This window comes from Lepidochelys kempii, chromosome 14 (assembly GCF_965140265.1).
Source record: "Lepidochelys kempii isolate rLepKem1 chromosome 14, rLepKem1.hap2, whole genome shotgun sequence".
Classification (NCBI taxonomy): domain Eukaryota; kingdom Metazoa; phylum Chordata; order Testudines; family Cheloniidae; genus Lepidochelys; species Lepidochelys kempii.
The window spans coordinates 11,069,651-11,083,813 of NC_133269.1; the positions used below are offsets into that span (position 1 = coordinate 11,069,651).

Consider the following 14,163-nt stretch of genomic DNA (forward strand, 5'->3'; position numbering starts at 1 on the left):
CAGGATACTGGTCTTCACTATGACCCCTTTATGTTCAGAAGTTTGAAAGCAGCACCTTTTAAGCCAACTTAACCCTTTATGCTTCTGAGTCTATTTTTGTATTTTAATGAAAACTTTGTCATTACTGCTACCACTGAAGAATCAATACAGCTAAGGGAGAGGGTTCTTTTTGGCTTAGCGTATAATTTTGCTTTTTATGATGAGCAAAGGTCTCATTGCAGAATTCTTATTTCTGCTAACAATCGTCTGTACAACTCACAAAAATACAGCTGGATTTTCATACCCCAGGTTGAATATTTAGCACTTGCAGTTAGAGATTATTTTATAACTTGAGAAAACTGAGCAAATCTCAAATATAAATCACAGGGAATTAATGTGGCATTTACCAATGGAATTTTTGCTGCACTTTAAATTACATTTTAACCATCTTCACCAGAGTTTGTGAAAAAGCAGACAGAAAACATAAAGGGCTAACACTCTGTGTGACACTCTGGGAATTACCTGCTCAATCACTATTTGAAGATAATGGGAGATGTGCTGTGAACATCTGCCCCGGTATCCCTCATTTGCTCAAGTAAAAATATTTCCATCTGTAGGGTCTGATTCTTCACTCTATCATATTACTTTTATGTTAGTGTAACTCCAATGAAGTGAAATCAGTGTAGCGGAGGGGAAAACCATAAAGTGCACAAATAATTCCACCCTCTCCCCTGCACAAAAAAGCTATTATTTAAAAAACTCTTCAGAATCACATTAGGGTAATAAGATACCAATAAGAGATTAGAAAACCCCACAACAACATACTTGTTTTACAGTTTGTAGCTCCTCTGTTAACAGTTTTCGTAGACCTACAGATTCAGACAATTCTTCCTGTTAATAGAAACAGTGACTAATTATTTATGCAGCAGCAAAATGATATCCATGGAATATGGACAGGTACTATGTTCTAGCTACAACATTCAACACAAATAAATGACTACCTTAGTAAAGACTGGGACCAGACCAAATCTTAATCTCTAGAGCAGTGATCCTTAACAGGGGGCTCCCTGAGCCAAACGTGGCCCACCCATTCTTGTGTCGGCCCGCCAGCCAGTGCTTAATTTGAGCTGGGGCTTGGCAGTTCGTAATCCTGGCACGTCTAGGCTTGCTGCATCAGTTACTGGTCCTGGCGTGGGCAGCAGGAGGCTCATGCTGCTCACAGTGTGCCCTTTCACTGCTGGGGCTCCAGCACCCCTGCTTCGCTATGCCCTTGTGCAAGGCCAGCAGCACACTGAGCCTGCCAAATGCCCAGTGGGTGCAGCTATGGCTAAACAAGCACAAGCTGAGCTCCTGCTTCCTGGGCAGCGAGTCATTTGGGATTGGGACCACCACCGCCTGGCAGTGCTCACTTGGCTTCTTGGGTGGGGGCTCCGATGAGAAGTCTACTGCGCCCTGGAAGACCCAGAAGGGGCAGAGACTCCACATTGCTGGCAGCGAGGCAAGAGGTGAGGCATCAGGAACTGGGGAGGTGACTGTGCAGTCAGGACACAGCAGGGGAAGCTGAGCACCGGGGCAGAGGGAGGCCCTCTGGCAGCGCTCCACCGTGGGAGGCAGATCAGGTGCACAAAGCAGTCTGAGCAGGGTGCTCAAGGTGCATCAGCTCTGTGCTCCAGCCAGAGGGCGCTGCCACCACCATGATGCCCGCAATCCCAGCTGCTAGAGGCCCCCTACTTATTCTGTCCCATGCAGTGGACCTGTCCCAGGAGGAGGTGAGAACTGGGCCTGATCCTGGACCCCCTTGTGTGAAGGGTGGGGTGCTCTTTCCTCCCCATGGATATTCCAGTCGGGCAGGTACCCTAATTTGGGCATAGAGCAGAGAGATCCAGGTTCAGGTGGTGGGGACTGCCGCCCCTTCGTATGGGAGCAATGCATCAGGCAGGGGAGAAAATTAACACTCACCCCCTCTTGCCCTGCCAGCACTGAGAGAACAATGGGGATGGCTGGGGGGCAGAGCTGCTCTCCCATGTCCCCTGCCCATTTGGAAATAAAAGCACAGGTCATAATGTTGATTAATAAACTTTGTTAAAAGATAGAAATACTAATACTTATATTGCAATCAAGGCCTTTATTTAGTGGCAGCTGATTTTTTTATTTTCTTAGCCTTCTGTTCCAATGGCCCACCTCTTGGCATAAAATTCTAAAATTGGCCTACGGGTAGATCTAATTGAGTATCACTGCTCTAGAGGTTATTTTTTAGATAGTCTAGTGATTTTTTTAGTCCATCTATTCCTTTAGCTTTTTTGAATAGTTGTTGAGAATTATGACACATACACTTATTTAATATAATATCTATACATTTAAAATAATACAATTTTGTTGTAGTATTTTTCTTTATATAGAAGAGTAGACAAAGATTATTTTTTATCGCTTTGGCAAACTTCTGTGAGGCATAAGACCATATTTAGAAAACACAATGTAATTTATTGTATTGATTTGTAGACATTTCTTTAAAATTCTATTTAATTTTTCAAGAAAACAATAGAAACATCCTTCACATTTTACTTCATTTACCACTATTGTGTAATATATGTAAAGTTATTTTTCCATTAAATATTTGACCATTTTTTCCAACCATTCTGAAAACACTGGAGGTGTGTTAGATTTCCATTTTCAGAGAATTAGATGTTTTGCCACTAACAGAGATGTGAGTATCCATTTTCTTGCTTTTCACAGGGAAACTGTTCTTCTACCAATTCCAGTAGAGAGATTTTTGCTGAGGAACAGATCTGTGTGTTCAGAACTGTGAAGAGACCTTTAGATATATTTCACCAGTATTTCCTGTAATTTGTGCCATCTCCAGCATTTGCTATGGTTAGCAAAAACAGCTTTTCTGTAGGCACACTTTTTAAGACTTTGTTGTGTAGAAATCATAAAGATGATGAGCTGGACATATTGCTGACATTCTGCCATATCTTTTCCCAATAATATATATAAATCAACATTCTTTATCATAAATATTAACCCATTTGTAAAGGGCATCTTTCAGGCTACATATAATCATAATCAAACATCTCAAAAAATCCTCTAATGGAGGCATTTTTCCATTACCCAATAATGGCAGCTGTTTTATAACTACTTGATGTAATCTATAAAAAAAATGCCATTTATTTCTTTTTCTTTTGGTAAGAAATGGAAGGAACCTAATGAATCAGTAGAAATTAAATCTTCCCCTGTATAGATTTCTTTTTGTATCCAAATGTTTTTAATATTTGTCTGTACTGTGAATTAAACACTTGAGTTTTCCCATGTGGGACTGAATATTGAATTTGAAAAGTGTCAGTAGAAATTCGCCTCAACTTGTACTTAATAAAAGATTCTCTCTTAAAGGATACTGTTAAGTGTACCGAGATCTAGTAATGTCTGCAATGCACCAAAGGGAGTAGCTAAGGGCATGATCCAAAGCTCATGGAAATCAACAGGAATCTTGCATTCATTTACTGACCAAATGGACTGTTATTCAGATTCTTAATAATTTTCTGTGTTGAGCCATGATGGCTATAATATTTTTATTTGTGAATTATATTTATCGGGCCAGATCCTTGGTTAGTGTAAATCAGTTCTGCTCCACTAAAGTTAATAGAACTATGATGATTTACACCAGTGTGGGACTGGCCTATACACACACACACAGTCTTATCTGGGATAGCACAGAAACACTTAAAAAGGTAAGGTGAGCAAGAACAGATGATTCAGGAGACTGCTATCAGGATACTAATTGATTGGCCGATAGTTAACTGGTTGAAATTCAGATCAGATAAAGTAAGTAATGAGATTTGGTCTTATCTGACAGTTTTTATGTGGCTTGTGTGAAATGAACTCGTAGTTCTACTCAGTTCTTATTGCACAGTGCCTGTCACAAAAAAAATTTGTCTTCAAATTAGCACGCATTGGTAGGTTCAGCAAAGAGAATGATCCACATTTTCTAGCCCACCAGTGGTCCTCACAAACAAGGATGAGGTCACTTCCTGTACAGTGCCAGAACTTCAATCTCTTGGGCTGCCAATAGAGCACCTTCCACATGCAGTGGTTCACTTAAAATAATTAAAAAGAAGAGATAAAATGAAGTGGTTAAAAGGACATTACTTATTCTTAGTAAAGGAAGTAACCAGATGTGTTTGTTGCTTTCAGTCACATACTGTATATCCTGTAACGCCTATGATGAACATACACTGAAATGCTTCTTTCCCCCTTCTGGAAACACGTTAGCTATTAGTACCTTCTTTGCATTTCATTTATGTGGCGGTCAAATGAATAAATATTAAATAGACTTAATTTACTGCACAATCTTACAAATGATGCCAACGCTTCAAGGACAATGGTTTCTTTGGTTGTCGTTCCTGTCCACTGACATCTAAAAACTATATCCTAATAGCCTGACATCATCCTGATGGAAAGCTTTCAAAACCTTCATTAAAATCTGTTCAAAAAAATGTGTGTTCTATTATAATATTTTCTGTATTGTGGTAGCTGGTACCAGTATGGAAATGATGGCAGAAGCTATTAAAAGTAGTAAACATGGGGCCTGGTCCAGCAAACCCTTTGTGCACAAAACTCCCATTGAAGCTACACCTGTAATTCTGGGCACCTCATTACAGGCAAGGTAAATGGACTCATTTTCAGAGATTAGGATCTTCAAAATCTATCTATTTGTATGGTCATAATCATCATCATATCAAAATGCATAGCAATCATTAATGGATTTTATCCTCACAACACTCCTCTGAAGTAAGTAGGCTTTATCTCCATTTCCCAGATGGAGAACTGAGTCACAGGGCAGACTAAGTGTTTGTCCAAAGTCACACAGTCAGTAGCCAAGCTGGGAACTGAACTCTGGTTTCATGAGTTCCAGTTCAGAGTCCCATCCATTAGAACACCCTTCTCATCCCACTGAATTCCACCAGCATATATGAAAAATCAGACCACCAAACCAACCTGAGAAAGGTAGCAAAAATTCTAAAAAAAAATCTGGGGAGACTGGCATTGAGTAAAGATTAAAAGAACTAACAATTTAGTGGGGGTGAAGATATTATAACCGTCTATAAATATTTGAAGGGAGAGGGATTATTAGTGCAAAAAAGTGGCATTACTAAGAATAACCAAGATTTTTTTTTTTTTTTAAAGAAAAGGAGAATGTATGCTGAGTATCTGGGGTACCACAGCTTGCCGAGTGCCTTCAACACAGAAGTTAATGGGAAGTTAAAGGCACTTAGCACTTTGTAGGATGGTATCCTAAATTTCTAAGAATCTGTAACCATCTGAGTATTTTCTCTTAAGTATACCCAATCAGAACTTTTCTGCAGTATCCAACACGAGTGTAATTAAATTGAAAAAATTACAAAGGTTGAAACAAATTAAAATACTACAGCATTAGTATACAGTAGAGGCAATAACTCCTCTGATCTCAGGAATATACTGTAGAAGCCCAGGGACACTTTATGTCTAATGTTCTAAAAGGGACATGAGCAGTGTGTTGCCTTATTATTGAGCAAATTAAGACAACTTACTGTCAGTCATTCAGGAACATCAATTATACTACTAGGTTGGCTGGGAAATACTGAAATATAGAGTACTGAGTGGGAAACGGTATGCCAAGGAAAGCTCACGGTATGCCTATAATAAGAACCAATTTACATGGGTTTTTTTTAATGCTGATATAAGATTAGAAATGCAAATATTTGCAGTATTGCTAAGATGCATATATCCTTAGTATCTAGGAAATAAGAAGATCCATTGATTAAACTGGATTAAAAGGGGAATGTGTTTCCCCAACAGACTGGCTAAATAAATTTATTTTTATTTTGGTCTGAAATAAACTCCACACAGAAGGACAAGAATCCAAAGCTCTCGGTGCCCTTGACATTTAAGAACAGAGTATTAGAGAAATAGCAAAACAAAAATTGATTAAAGCAGCAATGCTTATTTCCAGCTAATCCATATGCTAAAATGAGCACCACCTAGTTTATTTATTTATTTATTTTAAAAAGAGAGGACGATACCCCAGACAGGTATTTCTTTTTTAGACTAGTTAAATGGGAAGAAGAGCAAAGCGCTTCCAGAGGTGATCAAATAAGTATAGGATTTTGCTCTAGCTACAAGAGAAATTTTGACTTAAGATGCCATCTTCCTATCACAAAAAGCCTTTTAAGAGAATAACATGGCTGAGGTTAAACACAACAAATAGGAGAGAACGGAACAAGCAAACAGTTTTGAGATGACTTTATTAATGTGATGAATTATTCCATGGTGTGTATGTGTGGGAGGCAAGTGAGGGTGACATGCCAGTCAAACAAATCTGGAGATCTTCACACTAAAAGGGCTCAGTTGTGTAAGGTGTGGAGAGATTCCTGCAAGGTACTAAGAATCCTCAGCTCCCATCCCAAGAGGTCCTTGGTATCATTCAGGATCAAATGTTAGGTGTGTTTTGGATGACTGATTAAGGGTAGCACCCAATACCTGCTGGTTGTAGAAGGAAAGCTGGTAATGCTAGCACGTGACCTGATTCAGGAAAACTCTTATCTTGAAGTATGTGCTTAAATCCCATTGACTTCAACAGAAGTTAAGTACATGTTTATATGCTGGCTTTAATAGGAACGCTTTCCTGAACTGAAGCCTGAATGATAAATCTCCAAAACTTTATTTACTTTGTACTGCTTCAATCTAAGAATTAAAATCAAAACATACATATATTACGGGTTCATCTGATAAGTGAGGGCTTTTTAGTTGTTGACACAGACTTTTATTTAAGAGATTAGAAAAAATGTTCACATATTTAAGAAATATAGTATTATGGGATTTGGATAGCTCAAAAGATTAAAAATGGGCTATACAGTGCTCTCTCCATATTCTTAGATTGCTAATTCCAGTCCAGCTCAAGTAACTAGTGGCTAAAAGTTGAGAAAAGCTCATTGTCCTATGTGGAATGAGTCTGATTCACTTACCAATGGACAGTTGTCTACATCACAAAAACCACCACAACTCGCACTAGTTGTCATACTAGATAGTAGTCATAGCTGAGAATGAGCATGGAGATTGAGCTTGTCTTTTACCCCAACAGGTAGGCTCTCCAGGTTAGCGTTAAGGTAGACTGGCAGGTACTGACTGGGGGAAGTTTGCACTGCTACTGCCTCTTTGCTATACTTGTTTTGAGGATAGATGACTTTAAATCTCCGATTCTGCCAATCTGGCATCTTTCACAAGTACTAAAAGGTGATCAGATATTATGGTGATGTGGGACCCCATAAATTCCTAAATAGATCCGATAAATCACATACACACAATGTACCTCTGTGACATGTCTCTAGTCTAATTTCCCCTGACATTCAAGCTAGAAAAAAGCACAGGGATTCAGTATAGAGAGTAAAGGTCAATTTCTTTAGAAGCACATTGTATGCATATGCTCTTTGGATACCAGCGAATACTATCCTCTCTTGAACAAATACTTTTTATGCTATACACAGACAATTCAAATTCAGGTTAAATGCTATATTTCCTTAAATGGATTATTTTATTTTTTAAAAAATGATCAGAATTAAATATTACCTTCAGTTTACTTATTTCTTTTAAAGCTTCATTTCTTTCTCTTTTAAGTCTTTCCACATCATCCATTTCCAAAGAATCACAAGATACAAGCTGTATGTATTAAAATATGAAAAAAGGGGCAAATTAACAGAAGCTAAAATTAGGTTAAATGCATCTATCACAATGCTTGATCTCTTTAAGAACAGAGTCTTGTTAAAAGAAAGTCACAAGTAGGACTGACAAAAGAACTTTTTATAGCCATTAAACATTTATGAAAATGCAATTTGTTTCTCCAAAATATTGCAGGTTTTCAGCAACCAAATATGAAAACTTTCAGTTTAGAACAAAACAAAAAAAACGTTGGTTTAAACTCATTTTTAACTGACATTTTCTGACCAGCTCTAGCCAGAGGTTTTCCTGCAATGAAAAAATAACTTGGTTTGCTAAAATGGATTAACAAAAAATTATCCATAAAAATTTCTGAGACAACAGTGCCAATAAAACTAACTACCTTCCCCCTCCTATTTTATCTCAGATAAGGAATAACTTACATTCAGTATTTCTATCCCATCAGGGTTCTAGGTAGGCCTTCATTCTTAAAAATTACCTCTAAAATAAAGTGATTTCCAAGTGCAATAGAGGTCCAAATCACTGTGCCACATAATTGTTTATTACTCACACTGCAGAAAGCAATCAGCAGTCCCTTTAAGGAACGTCAATAAAACATTGTTATGCACTCATGCTAATTCACAACATATTTATGTGAATTGCTCTCTGCAAACTAGGTTGCTTTAACAAGGTTTTTTAAAGGGTTCTTAGGAACTAGGTTACTTTAAAGAAAACCATGATATGAAACTGTTTCAAAAATTTGTACAAGAATTGGAATAGTTTTAAGTAAATTAACCTTTGTTAGCTTATTCTTCACAATAGATAAATACTACTGAGCTCCAGCAGATACTTTACCTGTGAATCTAATAGATTGGCAATTTCACTGGCCCCAAATGTTATAGGTCTTGGGCCACGACCTGCTTCATCCAACTGCAAACAGAATAGATTTCTTGCAACCTGAACAAAATCTAAAACAGAGTTTAGTTACTGTAGTTTGTGGCATCAATTTTAAAGGAGTCACTTTGTTTTTCCCTAGTTTAAAACTGTTTGCAACTACTATTGAAAATGAATGCAGCGGTTGTGGAAGGTGCTGGTCTGACAGCCTAAATTATGGAGTAGCAGTAGCCTCTCCATATTCACCTTTGAGCTCCCCTTTAAGTATGAATTTTCAACTCCTCCATTAACTTCCTGAAAGATGAAACAATCTACCTGCAATTTTGTCTACAGCTTCTTATCTCAGCACCGAGTTCTTTTGAGGAAGTTCGTAAAAAAAAAAAAAAAAAATCAGAAAATGGAGTTTTAAAAACGTATGCTCAGGAGCTTGCTAATATTTTCTCAACTTGTGTTTTAGTTTCAGTCCCATAGTTTGGACAAATATTAAATAAATAAGATACGAGAAATTCTACAATTCAGTTTCAGAGATCAAGAAATAGAAAGAAACGAATATTGTTTTAGGTTATTCATAGAGCAGCTGGATGACACAGACTGGAGACCTGACACATAATTCCTTTGATTTATTATGCAATTTAAAAATAAAAAAAATGTATACCTATATTTTTATTTATTGTTTTGAAGCCCACTTTAACATTTAAGAAATTTAGAGAAGAAAAATGGTTAACTTCTAAGGTTCGTGATGCCTAAATTAGTAGCCACTAAAATGACACTGCATGCTTCAATCTCATGACTATTTCTTAGGAAACTATTACACAAGAAATATTGTTTACAATCAAGTAGTTTGCAAAAATGAATTTGCTATAAAACAGATACTTTGTGCTTTTATTTTTGAAAGAAAGCAGTGATTTCTTAAAGACTAAAGCCACTTTCATTTAAAAAACCCCCAGACTTAATAATACCCTATTTTCAAGACAAAGTTGAAAATTCATTAGTACAAGTGAGAGCAAAGTGCACTTAAGGGCTAGTGAGCTGAGACTGCTCTTCATAAAGGAGAAATCTGATTTCCATTACAGATGGCTAGTTCCAGAATTGCAAGTTCATTGTTAAACAGTAGAATCACAATCTCACCTCACCATGTAGAATTTTCATTACAGTAATAACTTACAGATGGGAAGGTTATTTTAACTGAAAATATATACAATGGTATTATATGCTCTCTGTTTCTATGTTACATTATTTTCCAGGGCACTCTACAAATGGTTACCTCCAAAAGATACTGTGCCTTTAGAATCTTTCTGGAGTTGGTGCCTCAGGACTTGCTGCTGTTCATTTGTGGGCTGAATCCCAAGATAATTTAGTGCCTAGAAAACAAATAATTTTTTTTAAATGGGGGTTAGAGGTCTCTGCCTCAAATGGGGGAAAAAACCCTTTTCATTTTAGCTCTCCTTTACTAAGATGATGTGTCTTGTGTGGTCACTGTTTCTTAAACCTCGTCAAGGACAGATAAATAAGAAAGATGACAGAATGGGCTCTGGTGACTCCCCAGGTGTAGCTGTCTTTATTAATATGTACTACTTGAGGCTCAGTACAGTTTTTCCATGATCGTGATATTTTGGTCTGAAAACATTGAGGTTAGAACGATCATCGTATTTATAATATTGTCATCACCATAGTATGACAGTGTTGGTTTACAAAACTATCAGAAGCTACCTGACGCTTAAGAAACTTTCACTATACTAGGCTAATGAAGGAAAACGGGTAACGGTTGCCACACTTGTGCCCATGCTTCCACACAGTATCCCTATTTTGACTCACTTGGACCGTCAGCACAAAAATGATTTCATATCAAAGTTTCAGCATTTGCTTTCACTCACAGTTTTTGTATTTATTTAATTTTTTGTCAAGTTAAACTAAATTTGGTGCTTGTGCTTTTGAGCCACAGGGAATTATTAAAAAGAAAAGGAGTACTTGTGGCACCTTAGAGACTAACCAATTTATTTGAGCATAAGCTTTCGTGAGCTACGAAAGCTTATGCTCAAATAAATTGGTTAGTCTCTAAGGTGCCACAAGTACTCCTTTTCTTTTTGAGAATACAGACTAACACGGCTGTTACTCTGAAACCAGGGAATTATTAGTTTGTGTACCTCAAATAGCTTTTATAAGACTAGGTTTAAAAAAAAGAAGTAAATAACCCAACACACATTATACAGAGCACGAGATAATGCTGATATATATAACTGGTAATGGTTTCTTTATAGTGCTAATGGAAGTAGGGCAGACTAAACATAATGGAGTGGTAGAGTATACCTGAAAATTGCATATAAATATAATCATTTGCAAAACAAACCATTCAATGGCATGTAAACAGTCTGCAAATGCTATATCAAAGACAATAAAGTATGTAATAAAGAGCCAAATATTAATGTAAATTAAGTTATATGCAGAAGTAGCTAACTGAACCAAAAAGACATACTGGTTTCAAAACATGAAAAATGACTGACTATTTTTTTCAAAATAGAAATATAATCAATGTTAAGTCCTTTAGATTGTACTGAGGCTTGGACTGCTAAATTAACGAATGATTAAAATGTCATATTCTAAAAACATTTCTTCAAAATTTTTGAATATTGCACACAAAGATGTTTATCATAAATCATCATTAAATGGACAACGAATTGCTCATACCGGTTTTCCTTTAAATGTTATTAAAATGGCTGAGGTAAAGTAAATACCATGGAATTAGTTTCTGGATAGTAGCACAAGACAATAATTTATGACAAAGGCAAAATGCTCAAGAAAAAAAACCTGCTGGTTAAAGCCTGGCCCAACAAAACACTCAAGAACATGCATACTTTAAACATGTAAGTCCTACTGCATACAAAGTGACTTCTTGTGTTTAAAGTCAAATATGCACTTAAGTGCCCTGGCTGGACTGGGGACCAATGTGGAACTTTCAAAGGACAGCATGCCCTGCTGTTCTTCTCAGACTACCTGCCTTGGGACTGTCTCAGATTTTCCTCTTTCAGGGCAGCTCCATTTTTAAATGCCCCCCCTACTGTCTGTGTGCCTGGGTTCAATTTTTATATTGCTTGATAATTTCTTTGTTTCCGAACCCATGTATGAAGTCTTCCTTTTGCCTCAGACTGTTTGACAGCTGCTTCCTTGTTTGGTAGGTAGAACCATTCTGTCTCAATGGCTTGTAATCCCTTGTCTGCTTACTGTCTCCCCACTATAGGTGAGAGTGTTGAAATCACTGAAACTCCTCTAGTAGTGGAAATCTATCACACCATTTTAGCATGCCATCTAATTTGGGGCATATAATCAGATTTTGGGTTACAGGCCAATAATTATTACTGAGCATCCCCACATTCATTTCTCCAGAATATTTTCAGATATGGAGGGATAAGGTAGAAGATGGACGAGAGATGGGAGAGAGACTAAATGGGAGAGAGACTAAAACAGGGAGAGAGACTGGTTGGAATTAGGAAGCCTTATGCACTTCATCCTTATAATCTGTTAGCTTTCAACTTGATGCATAAATTACAAGCTGTCAACTGGCAATCAATTTATATGGGCAACATGCAAGATGGTTCTCCACATCAAAGGCCAGGGTACCAGATGTCTAGGCAGGTGCTTAACTTTAAGCATATCAATAGGACCTACTTATGCACTTAATATTGACCTATCAACTTCAATTCTGCAGTGGCAGAGACATGGACAAGAGGACCCAAAAGATTTCTTTCCCTCCATCTTTACCATGTATTATTAGCTAGATGATTTTAATGGTCTCTTGGCTGATCACCTGAAGACAGTTTTCACTGTATAGCTACATTTCCTCCAACTCACAATTAGATCCTCTTGCTCCAATGACCTGAGTATTATTAAAGTAAAGTAATGTTAACACTGCAAACTCCTCTACTGCAGTCTCTCATGGAACGTTGAAAGGGATCAACTGAACTTCTTATAATGCAGTCTAGCATTCTCACATTAACTCCAAACCATAATTAGAAGATCTTTTTGTTACTTTGAACGCTGTTTGTTATCTTTTACCCCCTTATTGACACTTGTTTCTTATGATCAAAACAAGAAACAAATAAAAATGTTGGTAAAATATGCCTATTTGTATTTCCTTCTGAAATACACTGTGTCATGGAGGAAAGATCAATAAAAATGATAGATCAAACTATTGTATGCTGACAGTGCTAGGGCAAATGAAATAATCAATTTAAATATGTCCTGCATGTTTCAGCAAAAATCTATGTAACTGATCTGTCCTCCTACAGTACTTGCGTGCATCTTATTTCCTTCTGCATCTCTCTCATCTGTTTTCTACTTTTCCCACATGAATCTTCTCCAGGATGTTACTTCTCTGTAGGCGCAATTTCTTTGACTTCTTTCATCTTCTTTTACTCATCATATCTCCACATACCTTTGTGCGTATCTCCATATTTCTCTCCTTAAATTTTAGCTCCCTGCCTTTTTTTAATTAAAAAAAAGAAGACTTTTATGTACGTGGCTTTGTTTGCATTTATTTTTTCTATTTATGAGCCCTTGGCACTTTGTTCTTTCCTCCGTACCTAGATTTTATTTCACTTTGTTTATATTCTGAATGTTTTGGCTACAATTTTGTGCCAGAGTCTCCACAAAGTTCACTAGGGACTTTGCTATTGCTATCAATTTTATGTGGGAGGCACTCGGATAGTACAGAGATAGGTGGCAGTATAAAACCCTAGGGAAGGAAGGATGGATAGAAATGAGTGAAATTCCTTTTTTCAATATCCTCTTTCAAAACGATGTTGTGTACACTTAAGATGCTCAGCAAATAATGAATTTAGAAATTAACCAGCCATTTAACTATTTGACCCAACCAACCATTTAACTATCTGCCCAATAAGTAAAGTCAGATATGGATACAGAGCCTGAGAGATCTATACATTTGGAAAGTAATCAGTTCTTTTTTACCTATTTATGCAGTAGTCAAGCTAGACATTTTCTTTAGACATTTTACATTCACTGATTATGAAAAAAATAGAAAACAATATTAAGCGCTATTTACCATCTCCAGTTTCTCTGCTTTGAGACGAACAGTGGGGTTCAGAGAAATCTTCCTTTCTTGAGGTCCATAATCTTCAGTCCAGTTGGAAGCAACAGCTAAGAGACAACAGATTGTACGTTAATTGGAATTTTAATTGGAACATTTCCCTCTGAAGAATGTATTCTGCAGTCCTGCTGTTCAAAATAATTCCAGCTAATCACCTGACTGCAGGAATGAACTCTAATGTTTATTATGACTTTTTTCTTAAATGCTAAAAGGTACATTACTAAAATATTCATTAAATACCCAAAAGAGGAAATACAAGCACCGTTTAACCACTGTTAAACCATTTTATAATTATCCATCAAAATGGGAGGGAAGTATGTAACATGAGGTCATGTCGTAACAGAAAAACGTGACTTACACTTGTGATACTACCTTCTGTCATGGAATACATACAGAGTGCTTTTGGAAACAGGTTGGGAAAAACATTTATGAATTCAGAGATGTCACCCATTTGTTAGCTTTTCTGCTACTGTCAATTCCAGGTGTTTAACTTAAGGAACTGG

At 36.9% G+C, this 14,163-nt stretch overlaps 1 protein-coding gene across 15 annotated transcripts in view; it reads right to left on the minus strand.

Annotated features, from left to right (window-relative positions):
• Positions 1–14,163, minus strand: part of STXBP4 (syntaxin binding protein 4) — a 139,607-nt gene that overhangs the window by 88,789 nt on the left and 36,655 nt on the right. For all 15 annotated transcript variants that reach the window (XR_012154917.1, XM_073311655.1, XM_073311659.1 and 12 more), the window contains 5 exons: positions 13,616–13,710; positions 9,824–9,920; positions 8,521–8,633; positions 7,579–7,668; positions 805–870 (listed from right to left, as the gene is read on the minus strand). Coding sequence is in view for 14 of the 15 variants with exons in the window: in XM_073311655.1 (XP_073167756.1) it covers positions 805–870; positions 7,579–7,668; positions 8,521–8,633; positions 9,824–9,920; positions 13,616–13,710 (461 nt within the window). In the remaining variant the exon portion in view is untranslated. The remainder of the gene's footprint in view (positions 1–804; positions 871–7,578; positions 7,669–8,520; positions 8,634–9,823; positions 9,921–13,615; positions 13,711–14,163) is intronic.